This window comes from Penicillium atrosanguineum (genome assembly GCF_028827265.1).
Source record: "Penicillium atrosanguineum strain IBT 20685 chromosome Unknown utg000005l_segment0_segment0, whole genome shotgun sequence".
In the NCBI taxonomy this organism is placed as follows: Eukaryota; Fungi; Ascomycota; class Eurotiomycetes; order Eurotiales; family Aspergillaceae; genus Penicillium; species Penicillium atrosanguineum.
The window spans coordinates 1,877,063-1,896,770 of record NW_026623137.1 but is presented as its reverse complement, the minus strand read 5'-3'; the positions used below and the strand labels follow the sequence as shown (position 1 = coordinate 1,896,770).

The 19,708-nt window shown below is 45.4% G+C and overlaps 6 protein-coding genes across 6 annotated transcripts; 1 reads left to right on the top strand and 5 right to left on the bottom strand.

The window, feature by feature from the left end:
* Positions 1-15: 15 nt before the first annotated feature.
* Positions 16-540, bottom strand: N7443_006956 (uncharacterized protein; the record flags this gene model as incomplete). The annotated part of the gene is made up of 1 exon (XM_056887012.1): positions 16-540. The coding sequence occupies one exon, from the start codon at positions 538-540 to the stop codon at positions 16-18; it is 525 nt and encodes a 174-aa protein (XP_056740661.1).
* A 2,324-nt stretch (positions 541-2,864) lies between these two features.
* N7443_006955 (Transcription factor) lies at positions 2,865-3,431 on the bottom strand (the record flags this gene model as incomplete). Its single annotated transcript, XM_056887011.1, is given in 2 exon segments — positions 2,865-2,996; positions 3,009-3,431. The coding sequence occupies 2 exon segments, from the start codon at positions 3,429-3,431 to the stop codon at positions 2,865-2,867; spliced, it is 555 nt and encodes a 184-aa protein (XP_056740660.1).
* A 1,694-nt stretch (positions 3,432-5,125) lies between these two features.
* N7443_006954 (uncharacterized protein) lies at positions 5,126-6,959 on the bottom strand (the record flags this gene model as incomplete). Its single annotated transcript, XM_056887010.1, has 2 exons — positions 5,126-5,379; positions 5,429-6,959. The coding sequence occupies 2 exons, from the start codon at positions 6,957-6,959 to the stop codon at positions 5,126-5,128; spliced, it is 1,785 nt and encodes a 594-aa protein (XP_056740659.1).
* Positions 6,960-7,791: 832 nt separating this feature from the next.
* On the bottom strand, positions 7,792-8,631 carry N7443_006953 (uncharacterized protein; the record flags this gene model as incomplete). The annotated part of the gene is made up of 2 exons (XM_056887009.1): positions 7,792-8,147; positions 8,286-8,631. The coding sequence occupies 2 exons, from the start codon at positions 8,629-8,631 to the stop codon at positions 7,792-7,794; spliced, it is 702 nt and encodes a 233-aa protein (XP_056740658.1).
* A 597-nt stretch (positions 8,632-9,228) lies between these two features.
* On the top strand, positions 9,229-11,093 carry N7443_006952 (tetratricopeptide repeat protein; the record flags this gene model as incomplete). Its single annotated transcript, XM_056887008.1, has 4 exons — positions 9,229-9,307; positions 9,385-9,471; positions 9,543-9,894; positions 9,947-11,093. 4 exons carry the CDS (start codon positions 9,229-9,231, stop codon positions 11,091-11,093), a joined length of 1,665 nt encoding a protein of 554 aa, XP_056740657.1.
* A 3,710-nt stretch (positions 11,094-14,803) lies between these two features.
* Positions 14,804-18,424, bottom strand: N7443_006951 (uncharacterized protein; the record flags this gene model as incomplete). The annotated part of the gene is made up of 1 exon (XM_056887007.1): positions 14,804-18,424. The coding sequence occupies one exon, from the start codon at positions 18,422-18,424 to the stop codon at positions 14,804-14,806; it is 3,621 nt and encodes a 1,206-aa protein (XP_056740656.1).
* Between the last annotated feature and the right edge of the window lie 1,284 nt (positions 18,425-19,708).

Here is a 19,708-nt window from a genome sequence, read left to right as displayed (position 1 = left end):
CCATAGCTGACGTAGCTAGGGCTGCCCTTGTTGTAACATTATATCGAAGTCCCTTTGTTTCCAATCTTTCTCCATTCCATCAACTCGTCTGGTCTCTTCATCGAACGCATTTGCGATTGCGTTAGCTTCATACTGCTCGTAGAGATGACTCTGGAAATTTTGTAGGCGCTCCAAGGTTTCCGTGCGATACTCATAGGAGATGCCTGCTAACGTACCCAAAGCATCCTCAAACGCCTCTTTTTCGTCAAAGGTAAGTTTTCCCCAATAGCGGCTCTTCAACAAATCAATCTCAGAGAAAGTTAGATCCCTAGGTGACTCGGCTGCCTTCTTCAAGAAATCCTGCTTATTCGAGGTTGTTGGCGCGGTGATAGCAATGTTTGCGACTTGAGTTGCAAGGTCAGGAAGGTCGAGAAGCCGAGTGCGATCCTCTGCACTAAGAGCCGAGGGGTTATTTTCAAATTCTTGAAAGGTCGCGGGCAAACCATCAGAATCATCCAAGGTCCGTCGAAGAGGGACAAAAGCAAGCAATAAATTTTCCATGATCCTTGTAGCGGATACGGAGAACTTTGGGTCTCAGGATAGCGGATGTAAATCAGTACTTATCCACTTGGTGGGGGCACGTTCAGACTATAGGTTTTGCTGGTGAGTGACACCACACTAAGGGTGACCTTGAAGGACTAGTGGAGTGAATAATCCGAACTAGAAGCAACAAATGAACGTCAAGTACAACCCGGACGAGATTTTCGCGAGTAAGGATGGGTGTTAATGTGAAGAACGTGGACCCGTGCGCGAATTCGATGGTCGTTTTAAAGCACCCATCTACTGACTACGGTGAAAGTCGCGTGATCCGTTCCTGCTATGCCTGTGGTTCCAGTGACAAAATGTCGGAATGTTTTGTATGCAACCAATCAACGATATCAAAAGCTCTGTTTTTGTATTACCCCTGATTCTGCCAATTTATAGGGGGATTCTAGATTACATAAGTAATAAACATGAAGGATAATTGTATCTCCGATCCACCGCGGTATTCGTATTGACACACCCCCTCAGCGGTCTCAGGCGCCCTGAGATTGCTGGAATGCATCCAATTCGCACGAAACCGTGGTCTTTGCAAAACAGCCTCTGATTTCCTCTTCAGGACTAGTCAATCAGGTGACTTATATCCACTATGTTCAGCAATCTGACGAAATTGTCATGTTTTTGTCGCGGTAGCGCCTTAGTGACTCCATTGGCCACTATACTTACGGTAGGTGTCCATTTAATAGCAATTTGACCTGCCCTGACCTCTTGGCGTAGCCAGTAATAGTGTACATCCACATGTTGAAGCTTAGTGTCGAAAACTACGTCGTCTCCTTAAAGCAGACTAATTACTCGCTTATTGTCACACTGAATGGTGATGATATAGGAGGGTATGAAGCCTATATGCCTAAGTAGTCTTCTCCACTATTAGAGGTGCTTGCCTATATTAGATAAACCTAATAGTTTAGCTTCAGTGGTGGAAGTGGTCACTATGCGTTACTTAGTAGCCTTCCAATCCACGGGGCCACTATATACCTAAAATATATATCCTGCTGAACTCTTCCGGTCTTTATGATTACTGTACCATATATCACTTATAAGCCATATAGATTCACGTCCGCTATTCTAGTAATACTCGATAGCGAGGTATCGCGTGGTGTAGAGGTATGATAGCGCTCTGTCTGCGGTATAATAATATTAAGGGCCTGGGTTTGTAAGTGTCGGCCGCGTAGGGAGGCGGATACCACGAAGCTTTTCGTGGCGCGGGGGACGCTTTTGCAGATGCTTCCCCACCACGGATCGTTGACTACCCGACCAAGGAAGGCTTGATCGGATAAAGATAGAAAGAATAAGATAGAGTGCAAAGGGCTTATGCACTCTAAATGAGCACAATCCACAAACCACAAACAAAGGACTAAGAAGAAGGTCTTTCTAAGCAGATAGAAAGGATAGTAAAATATCTGAAGAGAGTGAAAGGTCTGTCATTTTTATTTAGTGTCTCGCGCATATTTATAGACAGAAAGTGGTCAAAGTCACATGCTTTATATCAGATAAACAGAATAGAATCAGGGAAGGAAATGTGATAGAACTGATGGTATGATGAGAGATATGTCAATGTCATCGATCTGGTGGGGTAGAGAGAGGTAAGTGGTTTGGAGGGCTAAATTATGTTTGCATCTCTTTCTTTCTTCTTTTTCTTCTTCTTCTTCTTCTTTTTCTTCTTATGTTGAATAAGAGGATAGGTTCACCTTATGTAGCATTGGTCCATATTCCAACACAACCTAACCCGGACCCAATACTGGGTTGTGCGGAAGCCTACGTAAAAGTACCCCTTAGCTAGGAGCCTCCGCTATTAGCGCCTTTAGCTAGGTATACGACTATTGACCTATATAGCTTCGCGGCTTCCTTACTGCTAAGTTACGTTATTTTAGCGATAGTAATCTCGTTCTCCTCACTAAAGGCTGCTACCGCTCCTAATAGGATACTATAGTTATCATCTAGTACTATAGCCTCTTAACGCTATCGACCTTAATCGGCTAGAGCTCGTCTCGATGTACCTAGGCCCCCGCACCGATCTTTGTTTCCACCACCTTCTTAACTAGCTAGTGCTCGGCTTCGTCGTGACACGCGATTCTGATCCGGTCGGTATTTCTTAGACCCACAGTGACAGCGCGACAACGCCAGTGAGGTTAATCATCCATCGTCCGGATCTCTGTCTCGGTTATAGCCCTAATTAAGCCCGCGGATATCTTCTCACTTTTGCTTTCGGTCATCTTCGAGGTGTCTATCGTGCAGTATAGCGTATCGGTGAAGGTGGTCGGTGTCGTGTTCGACGTTAAAAGAGTCTATATATTGCTCGGGTGACTAAGTGGAGGAGTACGGGCGATATCTGCGTAGGACAGGGAGCCTATAAGGGCGGGAGTGCTAATTACGTCATTTAGGGTTTGAATTTCGCGTAGGATGTCATCGATGCCAGTCTAAGAGCATACCTCGGGTTGCGGTACCAATAGTCTATCTGTCAGGATCTGCAGCTCGTGTCGCACTTCTGCGAGAGCGGCACTGGATTCTTCCTTAGCCTTCCGCAGCTCTTCTTTGTGCAATTCATATCGCAGTTTGATTTCTTTCCTGAGTTTGACGAGCTCTTGTATAAGTTCAGAGGCGTTCGGGTCCTCACTCTCTGTCGAGGAGTCCGACGTTACCGTTTCCCGTTGGGTTACTAGCTTGCCCAGGGTCTTCTTCTTCTGCTGCTGCTGCGAACGCGCATTTATCTGCTGGATGTCGATTTCTTGCTCTTGGCCATAGTTGTAAGGCGGTCTGGTGGTGCGTCTCGGTCTCAATACTCGTGGCGGTGACTTTTCGTGTTCGTCGCGGTCAGGCGGTTCAGGGGTTCGCGTCTCGGCCCGTCCCGCCATTCTGGTTTTCTCGCATTTGTCCAATTTCAGTACAGGGAGGATCGAAATCCTGTCAAGTGGTCTCAATTCAATCTAAGTCGGATTGAGGTCTTTTGACAGCTCATACAGGATCAGTACTTTGTAGTCTCAATTTAGTTACAGCACTTCCGGAAATCGGTGTCTCCATCTAAACTCTTTCATTCTTTCTTTCCTTTGGCGCCAAGTCCCACTGCACTATATTTAGAGCAGCTACCGGATATTAATATTCCCGTGTTATTGGTTTACAGTATTTTATTACATGCCATCATGTTTCCTTACTGTATAGGTAACGCCAAATAGCTGGAGCTCTGTAGTGGGGGTTTCGTCTCAGTAATATCAGATGACGCTGGCAGCCCTTAGGCCTCCGTATGACATACAAACACTTGATAACAATAGTTTCCAATGGACGCTCTTTTTCGATTCACGGTATCGTTATTTTACCCTTCAGTTTTCTAGCCTCTCTACGTATGGTTACGATTGCAGTTAAATGTACTAACTTCCGTCTGAGTACAATATCAACTATATTATTGACTTATATGGTCTCCTTCCACGCAAAATATTGGTAGGTGAGGTACACTGTGAGTAATGCCGTCACGAATGCTCCCAGGCTGAAGGCAGACGAGTTATCTAGAGTGATCCTTGCGTAAAGAATCACGCTGATACTGATTACGATAAGTACAACAAGTATTGAAAGTAAAAGGTTCCCCCAACTCAGACTTTCGTTCACACGGATGCCCCATCCAATGACACGCTGTCCGTTATCTCCAGGTGACCGGGTCAATGGCTCTCGAAGTTTCTTGGGGAACATAGTTATCCAGAACCTATCTGTATGAGGTCCGGGTTTTAGGAGGTGTGACAATGGAATATCGACTAATTCCACGTCTTCCATTGGCACTGGTTCATAAAGATATCTTCTTGCTCTAACCTCGGCTTCAGGGGGAAATTCCTTTGTCTTGAACCATCTGGGACAAGATTTAAGTCCAATAGGAATTAGTGAGAACTGTTAGGCAAAGTGAGTTTAATTGTCCTTGAAAGCGGAAAAGGTGGAATGAATCTCCTATACGTACTCGAACAAAGTCCCCTGATGCGATTTTAAAAAGGCGCATTTCAGGAATTTTGGATCGAAGCAAGGAAAAAAATATGAGGATCCTCGATGATGGTGACAGCCTTGGCAACCTCGTTGAAACTCTGTGAAAGAAGGTGCGAATCGGTGATGCAAATATCATTGAAACTCGAAACTCCTCTTCTCTCTTGACGATCTGATATTGTTGATACATTTGCTGAAAGAGGTATTGGTTATTGGTTAGAGGACCCACTTCAATATGAGTTAAGGCAGTCGAGTTTTTCGTGTTGATACAAATCAGAATGAATTGAGGATCCTGGTCCCGGGGTGTCATACTATTGGTTTGAGTAACTTCAGGCGTTGTTAATTGCGATGATCTTTCATTTGGGACTTTGAATGGCGTCGTATTTTCGCTGGTCAGTGTTGTACTTAACGCTGGATCCAAATGTGCCGGAGGTGGGTATACTGGGTGAACTAAGCTCTGTGAGCTCTGTGAGTGAGTCCTAGTTGCCACGACGCCATTAAATAGTCTTTGCCGAAATCTCTCAATCCCACCAGTCGAGAGTTCCCTTACATCAAGGTAAGAAAATTCTCCACAACCCTAGAGCAACGTTCAGCGACTGGCGAAACTGGTAATGACAGGAAAACCCACGCATGTATACAAAATCCGCTGGTAACCCGCTGCCGGCGGGGCGTAACTATTCATCAACCAAAGCCACCAGGATGACAGCCTCGTCATCTGGGTCGCCCCTATACGAGTAGCCAGGATCTCTTCCGAGGGAGTGTCAGCGTATTTCAGCCGCTGTGAAGAATCACCAGAAGATCCATCAAGAAGTGCAGATTCGGAAACATCGTCAAGTTGACGACCTATAAAACGCATTAAAAAATGTGCCAGCCACGGCTATGGATATCATACTTTTTGCAGAACTTGAATCTGAGAGCTGCTCACTCGGTCTTTCGTGACCATCTCTCCGTTTACCTTCTAACCACAGTCGGAATTCTTGGCGTAAATCAAAAAAGGCTTTCGTTGACATCATGAACCCCTTCACCTCCTCAAGTGTGGCCAGTGAATTTGGCTCATAACTTTCCGAATCAGCTGAGTCGCTTTCCGCAGATGACTCGTCAGTGTCAGCGGACCAATCCATATGACCACCTGAGTGTGACTCTATCCACTCGTTGACTCGAGCCGACTTCAATCGAGTCGATGCCGAATCCTTCTCAAAAAAAGGCTCACTCCTATTATCCATGAGCTTTTTTCTGATTTCAACTGCAGTCCACCGCGCAGACGACCGAACAAAACGCGCCGCTTCCCGCTGACGTTGATTAGATGCTTCCTCATTTAAACGCCACCCATACCGCTTAAGCATACGTGCAAAGTTTCTTTGAAATTTTTCAGGACCGACCTTTGAGATAGCCGCTGAACACAGTACCATCAACTGATCATCACTTAGAAGTAAACCAACCAACTCCGAAATAGCGATTGATATGATTTCGGGCTGGGATGATTCCCAAGACGAAGCGGTTTCCATTGAAAAAATACTTTCAATATCAGTGTGTTCACTGGGTGCGCTCTTGGTATCATAAACGTCTTCAAAGCGGGTCGGGACCTTGCTTAACCAGCGACGAATATTATCAATGGGTTCCCCTCTGGAAATATTGTTCTTGATTTCATGCATAGCGAAACGGGCCCATAGGAACGAACCATTGGCTTGATGGATACATTGTTCCGCCAGCAGCTCTCTCGTCTCTTCATTAGGATAGTCTTCAACGACTGTGTTGATAAGAATGTCCTTAATGTATGTGGCAATGTCTTCATGATTATGCTGTTCAACATATATTTCCATGTCCCGAGCGGTTTCCATTAAAGGATAATGTCGACATGAGATACAGATTTGAACGGCTGCATTGGTTTTTTCTGAGCGATCAATAAGCTGATGGAAATATGCTGCAAGCTGCTGAGCGGACTCAGTTCCAGTCTCATCTAGAGCATCGATAAACATAGTCACGTGTTGCCTACTGGCTGATGCCAGGATAGCGCCTGCCAGTAGCTCTTCGAGCACCACTTGTGGCCATTCCCATTTACGTTCACCACCCCCAAAGAGTCTGCATTGCTGCTCATAGGCCTCGCGCACCTGAGGACGCACGGTCAAGTCGCGCTCAAAAATTTGGACCAGCAATGATCTAAGCATCCCTAGCATTGTATGTTGCATCTCTAGGCCTCCCAGGGAAAAGAAACATTCGAGTCGAATGCCCGGGCTCTCGCCCTGTAATCTCTTGAGTTTGTCGTACAGGAATACCATCAAGGTCGATTTGCCCACACCCGGCTTGCCCTTAATCCATAGTAGACCACGGGACTGACTCCTCCATGACTGGAACTTTTCCAACTCCAGAATCCACTGGCAGGTATTTGTATGGTATCGCTCGATCGTGTGTCTCCGGTGTAGCATTTGCGGAAATGACAGTGACCTAAGAACATCTACCGCTATGATTAGTGATAGACTCTTTGTCTGATAAGGGGGGATGCGAACCGTTGTCTACCCTTTGCTGTGGGGTTTCCTGTTCGTCTGGAAAAGATAAGGGTCAATCATTTGGCCCGGGTTTAGCACGGGCTTTATGGCACGTACCAGATGAGGTATATATTGAACTATGATTGATCCCCAACTGAATCCCTGAGCTTTCGTTATCAAATGATCCTGAAGCCATACTGTAGTGGATAGGTCATGGATACAATCACCCACTGTTATTGAGAGTCTCCGCCCTCAAAAAGCGTGAGATTCTCCGCCCCAAAATCATGTGACCATTTAACCTGAATCGCGGCTTTTAATTACTGAAAAGGGGATGGCTCGATGGCTGTCTGACAATACAGACTGGGCAACAGCAACCAACGAACAACACACACAAAACCTGCACGTAGTAGAGGTCGTCCTAGGGGAGGTCGCGAATGTCCTTGGTGAGGCCGTGAGGTCGTACGTGCAATCCTGGACGCAGCAATCCTAAATGAGGCCGTACGGTTTTTCCCGGCTGAGCCCGTATGGAATGTACTTAATATAGCATGTTGAATGAAAGAATGTAGTGAAAACTGGAATGAATTGGGTAGATGCCTCCTCTTCCCTCTATCCTCATGTAGAAGCTGCTGCTTACACCTAAGGTATTCGTGACACCTCAGGCCGCAACTGTATTCATTATGTCATGCGTTCCACCACTACAGCATATAATATAGCTCAGGAAACATCTTCAATAACTTATACTTTAGTAGAGCCCATAGATTTTCTATAGGGTTTAAGTCTGGCGAATAGGCTGGCCAATCCATAATAAAGTACTCTTTATCTGGTAGCCAGTCAAGTACTCGACGCGCAGTATACGTCCGAGAGCCATCGTGCATAAAATCGCCTCAGATCGATTATATATTAAGGTCGGAAGCCATTGCTGATATGTTTCAAGGATGCGTATACTATTAACGCCACCTCGCGGCGACTCTGGATGGCCAAATAGAGGAATAAGAGCGATTCGCCGTAGATCACCTGAAAACGACGCCCAAAACATCTGTCGAAGCTGTTTACCAAGCGGTATAGGCTTCACTTCGCCCTCGCGAGCTTGATCTTTTGGCCGTGTGAATGTCCACTCAGCGTTTTCGCCTGAGCCTCACTCAATTGACGTTTCGTCAGCCCAATAGACCCTTGATTAATCTTATGATGTGAAATCACGATATCTCTGCGCCTATGCGAGACGTAAGCGTGCGTCGTTTTCAGTTAATTGAGGTCGTTTAATCTTACGCCATTTGCGTATACCGAATTCCCTTAAAAGCTTTCGGAGTGTTTCTCGACCGATTTTGTGATTCACAAGATCAAGTAAACTATCATATTTAATACTAGGTTTCTCTTGAATGGCGTCGTATATTAGGTCTCGATCGAATTCGCTTAGGATTTGCGGCCGACCGACACGTTTGCGTGAAGTATTCTCTTGGCCACGAATAACCTCCTTTCGGCACGTATCGACGATCGTAGAACGCGGGATAGAGGGATATTCATCTCGAATGCGACTATATGACCATTTTGCTGACGTTCGAAGGCTGCAGATACGCGAGAGCGTTGATGGTGCGAGTTCTTTACCTGTGCCCATAGTATGTGAGATACATATTGTAGGGTAGGGGGATAGAGAATATCCTATTGTTTCCCCCCATTGATCTACGTTCTGTTTATTTTGAAATTCATGTTGTTTGTTTATATCGATGTTGGCTAGGCAGTGATGGTAAATTTAGTAGGCGGTGGAGGGGTGTACGGAAACTTCTTGGGAGGGACTGTATCCAGCTCTACAGGTACAAAACATGAGCCAGCATATCATAATAATCCGGTATTTTACGGTACAAGACCTAAACCGGCTATTATTAGATTGTTGCCAGAATGGGTTAGCGTGCTTTGGCAGCAAGGGAATAGAGTGTGTAGAAGGTGGCACCGATTCCGGAAGTACTGTACAGAGGCGCTGATTCTCTTTGATTGAATCTCAAGCTGTATCTTGCATTACGCGATGCCTAATTAGACTAGTTTACCCCCATTCGGATCCTTGGCAGTATATTAATTCAATCGCATGAAAATAACTTTTGTATCGCTGTTGTAAGGGCCGTGTCATCGAAATTTAGTCACCTGATTCCTGGCTTGAGCTGGGAAGCTGAGCCCCTTGACACACCATACCTAACACGACCCATTTGTCCTCATCGCCATGGCGAATAACATATCACTTGGACCCTCAAACGATGGGGTTCAAGTGGGAATAAATCACGGTCATATTAGTGTGCACGGTAATCCTATAGAAGGCAGGCCTTCTAAACTCCGTCGTGGTCGACCTTCATTTCACTGACGGCTGGATATTACTCAGAAGCAGCGACTACGCAAACTCATATCCGCACCCAGGGAGGAGCCATCTTTGACGGGACTTTCTCCGCAAATCGCGATATCTACATCAGTATGGATTATGTCTAATTCACTTGCATAACAAGAGAATATGTCCAGAGTTCTGAGAACCCAGGTCCACAGATCACTTTACGGAAGCCCCTCGCCTGGCTCGCGACCTTTACCAATCTAAGATACTTTTGCCTGTCCAACATGAGCTTGCGCTGCTTATTCTTGCTCTTGAGGCGGCGACGGACCAAAACTCTGCATTTACAACAAATGGCACAGAATTTTGCACGATTCGCGATGCGCTAGAGGAATGTTACAACGTACTCGAAGGCCTCACGGTATTACAAAAGCGCTTCGATGATATCGGTCCGGAAATGAAGTCTGCTTTGAGGAAAATGGATCTGGATGAGAAGGAGTTGATGGAAGTGGGAATGAGACTAGGGGCGTGGACCTGTAAATTGAAGCGTCTGGATACTAGGATAGATCAGTGAGTACTTCGCCAATCACAAAATAGAGCAAACTTTCTAATTCGGATCTAGATCCTTCCAGAAAGATTTTGGAGGTGCATTGGAGAGATTCATCGAGCAACTCCGGACAGGCGAGCGTGACAGAACTACGGTTTTGCAAGCTCTAGGCGACCCGCTTTCGGCTAACGAGAGAATCGAGTGGAGCAAGCTACGGAACGAATTTGAATCTATTGGTTTGACAGCCAGAATATTTGACCTAAATCGCGATTTCATCGTGTTCAATCTTCAAAGGCGTCTCCAGGGCTTCCACAAAATGGAACCCTCTTGCGCTGACGTCATGACGCAATCGCAGTGCGAGAGATGCACTCTTAAACATTGGCTGGATGAGAGGGTGGACCTTCCTAGTCACATTTCAGTAAAACGGACCGTGCTTAATGGCACCAAGGCCCATCCCAGTTCTCCAGGTAGTTCATCGTCCCGACTATCAGCCAAAGACACAGGCCGGGTCAGACTGCGGGAAACTTCAGGTCTGCACGAAGAATCGAATCAGATTATCTCTACAGCTCAAATTTTGGCTTTGAGTGGTAAGCACTCGCAAGCAGAGATGTTACTCCTTGGGGCCATCGAGAATTCGACGAAAATACATGGTCCAAATGACGTTGAGACGTTGTACCCAATGTTTTGCCTTGGGAAAGTTCTTTCCTTTCAAAAACGATACTCCGAGGCCGAAAAACTATTCTATGAAGTAGTCAAACAGATGGATTTTGCCGGTGCGCATCAGAATACCAACACACTCCACTCTGTTCAGTGTCTTGGCGAAGCTCTCTACCACCAGGGTCGATTTCGTGCGGCCCAAAGTTACTTCAAGCGAACTACAAAAGAGAGACATATTATCTTTGGACCTGAACATGCCGATACGCTTTTCTCAACTCATTGGCTTGGCGAGGTTCTCCTGTGCCGAGGGCTTTATTCAAAAGCCGCGGCAGTATTTCATCACGCTCTGACAGGAAGGCAGACCACTGTTGGTTGTGAACACATCGATACAATCTTATCAGAACATCGGTTCCTCTACTGTCAAGGTCAACATCACTTCGAGACCACGAATTTTGAAGAAGCTAGAGTTTCCTTCCAAGAAGCGAAAGATAAAGCTAAGAGCAAGTTTGGACCTAACAATACTGACACTCATGTCAGTTCATTGGATTGGGAGGTCTTTCTATGAGTTAGGAAAGTACCACGATGCAAGAGAATTGTTCAAGCATGCGAAGCAAGGGAGAGAAAGAGTCTTTGGACCGAAACACAAAGACATAATCGAGTCTTGGGATTGGTGGCACCGCAGCTGGGATCAGGTCAAGCTCAAAGTTTGGATCGGATAATTGTATGTTAACACTTTATGTCAAGGATTATTTAACATTCATCTTTGCCCTTCCGAGTGCAAATACTCTCCGGTAAAGTCACTACAACCCCAAATAAGCCCTTATCGCGCTGTATTTACCTTTTAGATAAGCCCTTTCGTCTCTTCTTTTTATAGTTTTTAGCGCGTAGATTAACCACTTCTTACTCCAGTAGAAGGATACGCTTTATGACCTTTTCGCAAGCCTTATAAGCCTGGTTAAATACCTCTTTCGTAGGCGTGGGTGGGCTATCAGACCGGTACTTAATAAGGCGCTTTGCTAATACTTTATGTTTCGAAAGCTATTTGATATTGCTTAGTGTTTTAGGGCAACAGATACTTGATCGGCTTAATGGTTGGTTTGGTGGTGTAGGCGGACGAAGCTGAATATTGAGCCTATCAATAACTTCTGCCGCATTTAAGGGAATTAAACCGGTCGCTTTGAATGCATTTTGAATGCTTCTAGCCTGAAATACGTCTTCGTGTGCGCGTGGTTAGACTGTGAGGAAATCAAGCTTATTAATATAGTTTATACCTATACGCGTCTATTGGTGTCAGGACCACTGACTGACGATACCAATGTCGGAATGTTTAATATGCAACCAATCAACGATATCAAAAGCTCTGTCTTTGTATTACCCCTGATTCTGCCAATTTATAACGTGGTCGGTAAGCGAGCTGCGCATGTAAGCGAGCTGCGCACCCGCCCATCTATTCTTTATACTTCGACACTTTTATCAACCACAACGCCTTTAAATTGATTAATCTCTAGCTTTACAAGCATTCCTTTTATATCCGATCTGTCCGCAATTGGTGCATTGGGGTGGACGCCGCGTCTTCGGTGCTGGTGTGTCCTGCGGTAGTAGGCTTGGTGGAGCTAGAATTGCCTGAGAGGGCTCCTTATGAGCTTCCTCGAGCTCTAATGCTTCTCGTACGGATAGACCGTTATCGTGTGCTATCTATCTAGTCTTATGAGCACGCTTTTACTTTTATGTAGCGTTTACGGCACGTAGCTACTTATTTTCTTGCTCGAGAAGGATACCGTTTTACATTATAATCTGATAGCCTTTGATAAGCTGGTTTAACGCGATTTACGAAGGTGATAGCGGACTTTTTGAGCGTTATTTTAAGAAAGCTTTGATTAAGGATACTTACTTTAAAAGCTCGTTAATATTTATAGGCGTATATAGGTAAAAAGCGCTTAATTAACTACCGCGGCTTACGGGAGGTGTCGGCGTCCGAAGTTAAATATTTAGCTTTAATAGCACTTATTGAGGATCAATTGGTACTAATCCTACTACTCGGAAGCTATTTTGTATTATATTTATTTTATATATATTAACGCGAGCTTATAGGTATATAAAAAGGAAATTAAGTTTATCGATATAGTTGTTGGAATTTGGACCAATGCTACATTAGGTGAAGGTATCCTCTTATTCAACATAAGAAGAAGAAGAAGAAAAGAAAGAGATGCGAACATGATTTACCCCTCCAAACCGCTTACCCCTCTTTACCCCACCAGATCGATGACATATCCCTCATCACGCCATCAGTTCTATCACATTTCCTTCCCTGATTCTATTCTGTTTATCTGATATAAAGCATGTGACTTTGACCACTTTCTGTCTATAAATACGCGCGAGACACGAAGTAAAAAGAACAGACCTTTCACTCTCTTCAAAATATTCTACTATCCCTTTCTATCTGCTTAGTCCTTTGTTTGAGGATTGTGGATTGTGCTCATTTAGAGTGCATAAGCCCTTTGCACTCTATCTTATTCTTTTCTATCTTTATCCGATCAAGCCTTCCTTGGTCGGATAGTCAACGGTCCGTGGTGGGGAAGCATCAGCAAAAGCGTACCCCGGGCCACGAAAAGCTTCGTGATATCCGCCTCCCTTCATGGCCGACATGTATTGCTAAGCAAGTGTACGAAAGGATAAAAATATGCCTTAAGGACGGTGCCATGCGGTATAAAAAGTGGGGTAACGTGACCGTTCGTATCCCCCTACAAGGCCGTGTTATCACAACAGTAATATTCGAAATCAAATTTACAGTCATGCTCGAGATCAGCTTTACCTTTAACCTCTCTTTCTTCATCTCGCAAAGCCCCACCTAAGACACACTAGGCCATATTAGGATATAGTCCCGCTGGCTTTGAATTGGCTATGTACCTGCAGTCAACCATCGTAAATTAGTCATTTCAAACTACTGTATGACTCCACGGATCCTCTAGGGGTGGAAAAGGATCTGGCGATCTGGCCTAACTCGCCCTCCCACTCTTTCTTCCTTTCTCTCCTTACATACATGTTGAATAACGAAGGCGTTGGTACTACTACAGAGGCCAAATCCCTACAGGATGACGTCGAAGTGCATGTAGAATTCGTAGAGGTGGTGGAGGGAGTCGGAGAGGGAGGGGATCGTGTAGATAATTGTCTCGGAGACGCCATAGGGGAGGGCAGGGGGCGCGAGGTCTCGTTGCATGTTGCGAAGGGGTAGAATCCACGTTCCCATTCACCGCGCTACGTGTTAATTATCTCTACCATTTTAGTAGTAGCAGATTTTTTCAACCCTGTAAAGCTTGCTTTAAAAACATGCTACTATGCGGGGTACTCTGGACTAAGCCCCAAGCGAAAATTCTCTACTGCCACCGGGACATGGAAGCCTATTCCCCTCCCAATTTTGGAGCGAAACGTCTAGGGTTGAGAAATTGGAGCATTCAAGTAAAATATGATATCTATTGTATTCGACAAAATGATATATGAGCTAGTCTATAACGACTGTTCGGTAAATCACGGGAGTTCCAGAAAATTTGCTGCATACTAGACGAACTATGAAAAGACTCATACCTAAATAGTCTGGCAACGTGTTTTCTTCATCCCTCTTTATTAGTCCTAATGGTTACGTAGACTAATAAAAGTCTGCATCATCAAGAGCTATTTTCTTCTATGATGCGATATCTAGGGACCTATCTAATATCGATATTAGGCTTATCTCGTATTCTTTAAGCCACATGTTCCGTGCCCCGAGAGGTTAGCCTATATACTTATTTAATTTTTGTTATCGTAAGAGGGGGTTGTAATGTGACTCGTCGTTAGTGCTAATGATTAGAAAATATACGGAGATACTGATATAGTGAGGCTGATAGCAATCCGTAATCCGAGATGTACCAAGACTAGTCGGTTCCTCATCCATAAAGAACTTCCTATGAGTAGTCCCGACAGAACACGATGCAACTACAGTTCTCCCCATGCTGTTGTGAGAAAAGATTAGTCATACTCGGTTATGTCTGAATGAGAGGAAGGCAGATGAAAAGGAGGAAGGAAAGTGGAGGATACGGACCCGCCAGTATGCAAAAAGTGGTAATTTATAATACTGTAGCAATTGAGAGAATCGAAAGATTAAGACCATGTTTTGGCTCCTCGTGCCATTGATAGCTGGAACAATAGATGGAATAATATTCCTTAGCAATGGCTGTCAGCGTAATGCGAGGGTTGAAGACACTACCTAGATTGTCTAGGAAACAGTCGAACCCAACGATTTCATGTAAACCACCCGCCTGTTTCCCATTCTCTGGTCGCGGTAGGGCCTTCGCGAGCCTCTGGGTCATCTATACCGGCCAAGATTGTGTTCAGTCTTGTAAAGTCAATCGGTTTCATGACCCAGCCATCAAAACCAGTGTCAATGTACGCCCTCTCGTCCCTCTCAACAAGAGATGCTGATACTGCAAAAATGGGAACCCGATTGGATCGATTGTTTCTACTTGCGACAGGTGACTTTGAGATGTTGGATTCGGCCTCACGAATCGTTCTTGTAGCTGTCAATCCGTCGACAATGGGCATCTGTGAGACTCTGTTAGTCAAGACCAAGAGATTATGTTTTGACATCTGGCTTTGACGAACCTGAATGTCCATCAGGATCACATCGACAGGTTTGCTCTCCGACAAGAAAGCATCCAAGCATGCTTCTCCATTGTTGGTCAGTTGGACTGCGTGGCCGATTTTAGTCAATCGCTTTAGCAGAATCTTGCTATTAATCGGATTATCTTCTGCAACGAGAACGTTCAAACTCTTGTTGTTGGGAAACGAAGCTGATTCATCTGTTTTGGAAGTTGTTGGACTCTCTTGAAAGACTTCCTGGGCTAATTGTTGCTGAGGAGATGATTGAAAATCAAGTAATTGCTTGGATTCGTCATAGGATTCGTCATAGGATCGTAAGGGCAGGTGTAAGGGCATGTGTTGCTTGTGATGTACACCACCCTCGGTATCGGTGATGGTGTTTTGAGGTAGTGAAGGCTTGTGCTGATTGGGTTGATTAATCCCATGTCCAGAATCATCACTAGTGGGGTTGACAAGAGAGCCCTCTTGTGTGGGTTCGTTTTGATTTTTGTCATCATCAACCACTAAAGTGAATTTCCCTTCCAGAAGTGATGGTGATTTTGGCATATCGAGATAATCGGTTCCTGTCGGGTTTTGCGAAGGAGAGGATGACTCTCCTGGAAGTCGAAATTTGAGAATAATTTTGAACCGACTGCCTTTGCCCTCTTCAGATTTCACAATGAGCTGTCCATGCATTGTGTGCACAATACGAGCGGTCAATGCAAGACCGATACCTAGGACACGTTGCCTCTCACCACTTGAATTCATTGTGCCATTCAGCCCGTCTCCAACCCAATGCTCATCTGCATAAACCTCTTCCAGCTCCTGAAAAAGCTGCTCGAGCCTAGGTTTTGACAACCCTGAACCAGTGTCGGCAACAGAAAATTCAAGCAAGGCGTGATCGTCTTGAATACTAGAAACCGAGGTCTCAACGCTCACGCGACCCTTTGCTGTATGTTCGATGGCATTCGAAATGAGATTAACAAAGATTTGACGCAAGCGACGCTGATCTCCTAATACTGCATCTGGAAGTCCGGAGCGTATTTTGAACGTGTAGGAAATACCCTTTCGCTTGGCTTCCCCAGCCAGCATGTCAAAAGCCTCATGCAGCGTGGGTGCTAACTCGAACGCCTCAATTTTGATAAGCTGTTGTCCGCTTTCAGTGGCAAGGTCAAGAAGGTCATTGACAATGTAGATGAGAGATTTGGAAGCTGAATAGGATCGGATCAAGTTCTTGCGGGTCTCCTCATCTAAGGTGTTTTCCATGGCAATCTCCAGATAGTTGATGACTGCATTCAGTGGGGTGCGAACCTCATGAGCTGAATTGGTTAGCAATAGACGTGTAAGCTGAGAGTTCTGTTTAAGAACTTCTTTCTGCCGCCAAACTTGAATGAACTTCCCGTATACGGACCCAAGGACACCGGCCGTCGAGATATCAAATTCCGACCACTGCTTCGACTCGCTCAGGGTTGTCTCGCGCCATTCTTTGAAACTTTGGCGTGGTGTTAAAGGTCCGATGCCACCGTCTGCAGGCTTGTATGGATTTCCAGCCCAGGTTATCGTAGTGAGTTGACCAACGCGGAAGAAAACGATGAAGTCGGCCCCGTTAGGCGCCATCGGAACACACAACAAGCCCGATATTCGTTTTAATCCCGGAGGAAAAACAAAGTCGGGAAGATCTTTTCCTATATCATGCGACGCAAGTACTAATGTCACCTTTCGTAGCCGAATGTACTGCAAAAGAGCAAGAGCTTCTTGTGAATTTGAATCGCCGCCGAACAGCTTGGCTTCATGTCCAATAGAGAGTATACCAAAATCGGCTTGGAAAAGCCGTAACAAGTCATCTGAGGATCCGACGATATACTTGGATGGATCTGCTTCTTTTGGGATAGCATTCGCCATAACTCGCGCCTGAAGATCGAAGGTATGGTTGATGCGTTCAATATTTCGAGCCACAGTGTCGCCAACCAGACGGCACAGTTTACGTATCGGGAAAGACACGCGCATGCCATCATCACCGTATGAATGACAAGAGATCAGGCCCCAAAGGTCATCGTAAGCATTAATACTAATCGACATCGATGAACGCACTTTCATGTTCGCAAGGTATTGGGAGTGGATTGGTGACATCGCTCGAAGGTAGGCATGGCTCATGTCAAGAGGCGTTTCAAGATCCTCCGAGGTCCGGCAGACCATTCGGGAAGTAACATGGTCTCGATTGTATAATAATCGGACCTTGTTGGCTTTGTAGAGCTCTCGAGCCTGAGCCGGGATATCTGAAGCGGGGAAATGAAGCCCTTGATATAAGTCCACGGTAACATTAGGGTCCATCAATTCAGCTACCACACGGCCATTCGCTTTCTGATCGAATTGGTAAACCATGACTCGGTGGAATCCAACCAACTCCTTGACTAGTCCCGCCGCGACTTTGAGTAATGTTTCTTGCTCCGCTACTTGCGAAAGTTGGGCTTGAATCTGAGATAGTGTACCAAAAACTTGCATTGCAGCGGCCTCTCCCTTCCTCCGTCGCGCATCACGTATAGAACGCACTGAATGACTTGCACTGACCGTGCTATTGATATATTGTTCTTCCGTTGGGGCCGGGTTGGTTTGTAAAGTATTCGTGGGAGTTTCCGGGAGTTTTTGATCCTCAACATTTAACGGATTGAGCTGGTCGTCCTCCAGTTCAAACTCAGAAATGATGATATCCTTATTTTCTTGACTAACATGGGTCGCACACCAAACCCGAGTAAGATCGCCGGATGGGCCTTGTAATGCCAACAGAAAAACCTCAGGGCCATCAATGACTGTGTCATATGAATCGTCTCGAACGTAGTCAAGATGTTCCAAAAAGATGGCTTGTTGATCTGCTCTCAAGAGATCAGTGAAGCTTTCCATTTCAAACAGACTTTGAGGTGAAAACCCAATAATTTGTTCCGAGTTTTCGCTCACGGCACGAACAACAAATTGGTTAGGAGACTCCTCTCTTAGAGCAATCATCACCCCGAAGCTTTGGATTGCACCTGGTGTCCGGATCGGCTCATCCTCGCATCGTTTGAGAGAATTTTCGCTGTCCCCGATTATTACAGTGTGCCCGTGCTCCGAAAATGCGTGTTCGAACCGGGAGGTCATGTAGGTTTGATTCTCTTTGCAAACATCTTGAGGCGCTACCTCTCTAGAGACATTCTCTGGAGAGCCAAATGGATCTCTAGTGTCTTCGAGATCTCCCGTAGCGGGTGTGTTTAGCTTGTCCTCCTTACCTCTTTGGTAATCTGGCAACCACATACATTCTTCTTGAAAAAATCCAATGAATCTCGATTAAATCAATAAACATAAAAAAGCTGAAAGGCTCTGAATATAGGCCTATCTACTGCACCTATATCTTGGCTGGCGCGGGTGGTAGGGGTCACTACTATAGGTTAGTGATTTCTTAGAAAAGAAAATCAAAGAGAGAAACACCACTTGCAATGCCCAGTTCAAAGCTATATTGTCGTATTTCTCATACGTAGCGGGTGTAAGATTCCGGTGGCAGAAGATATTCTCTTCTTATTCCCGCTCCTCTTAGTACTCACGAGTGAACCCACGTGATGCGGCACGTGTAATACGCTCCTTAAGGGCTTTCTGGATTACTTATTCAGTAAGCATTATTTTTGTAGACCTGAACAAAGCGAAGAAAGCGCCTTAGGACCGGTATTTATCTTTTTCTGTGGTGCAGAGTGGGTTAGCCTCTCACTCCAGTCTCCAGACTTCTCACCCATACCCACATCATCCACACTCACTCTAAGACGGCTTGCATCGCTGTTTTAGAAGCAAAGGGCTCTTTGAGAATTGGCCATGCAGAATTAGTGGCTTAAGTACGGCTGAGCGGACGGGAAGCCCTGTTCTCCACACCCCATGGTCGTATGTACCAGCCAACCCATTGAACGGAGATATATTCAGTAGAACGGCTCTAAACAATGTGAAGATCGCTTTAGCGTCGCGCGATCAGGGGTGGAGCAGGGTGAGTGCGCAATAGACAGGGTGCGAAACCGGGTGAGAGCGGGTGATTCTCACCTAATGTGCTTTGTTAACCTTCAAACATAATCGAATATGGGTATTTTCCGAGGGGGAAGCTCGTGTTAACCGGTTCAGTGACTGGATTTCCACCACGAGAATTACTGGAACCTTTCTTGCCCTGGCTGCGAATAGGGGCACAACACATCTCGCAGGAACTCATTCACTCTTGATGGGTAGCAGTGTGTGGATAGATTGGTTAGGTTTGAGCGACTTGATTGAAAGAGACCGAGGGGGTATGAAAGCAGGCACATCGGCTCCAGCACTTCTCGCTTCTGAGAATAAGAAAGAAGGAAATGATGAATAAAAGCAGGAATGTCTTAGCCAAGGAATAAAGCAGAGCAGCTTAAAACAAGGAAGAACCGAGTAGACCTCGCTACGACCCTAAATCATGACCCGCCAAGACAATTTGTTACTATAAATCATCCTGGTTAGGAAAGATTTTCATTATAGCGCATGAATTTATGAAGTCAGCAACGCTATCAGGGTCATGCCGAGGTATCCGACAGAGAAAAC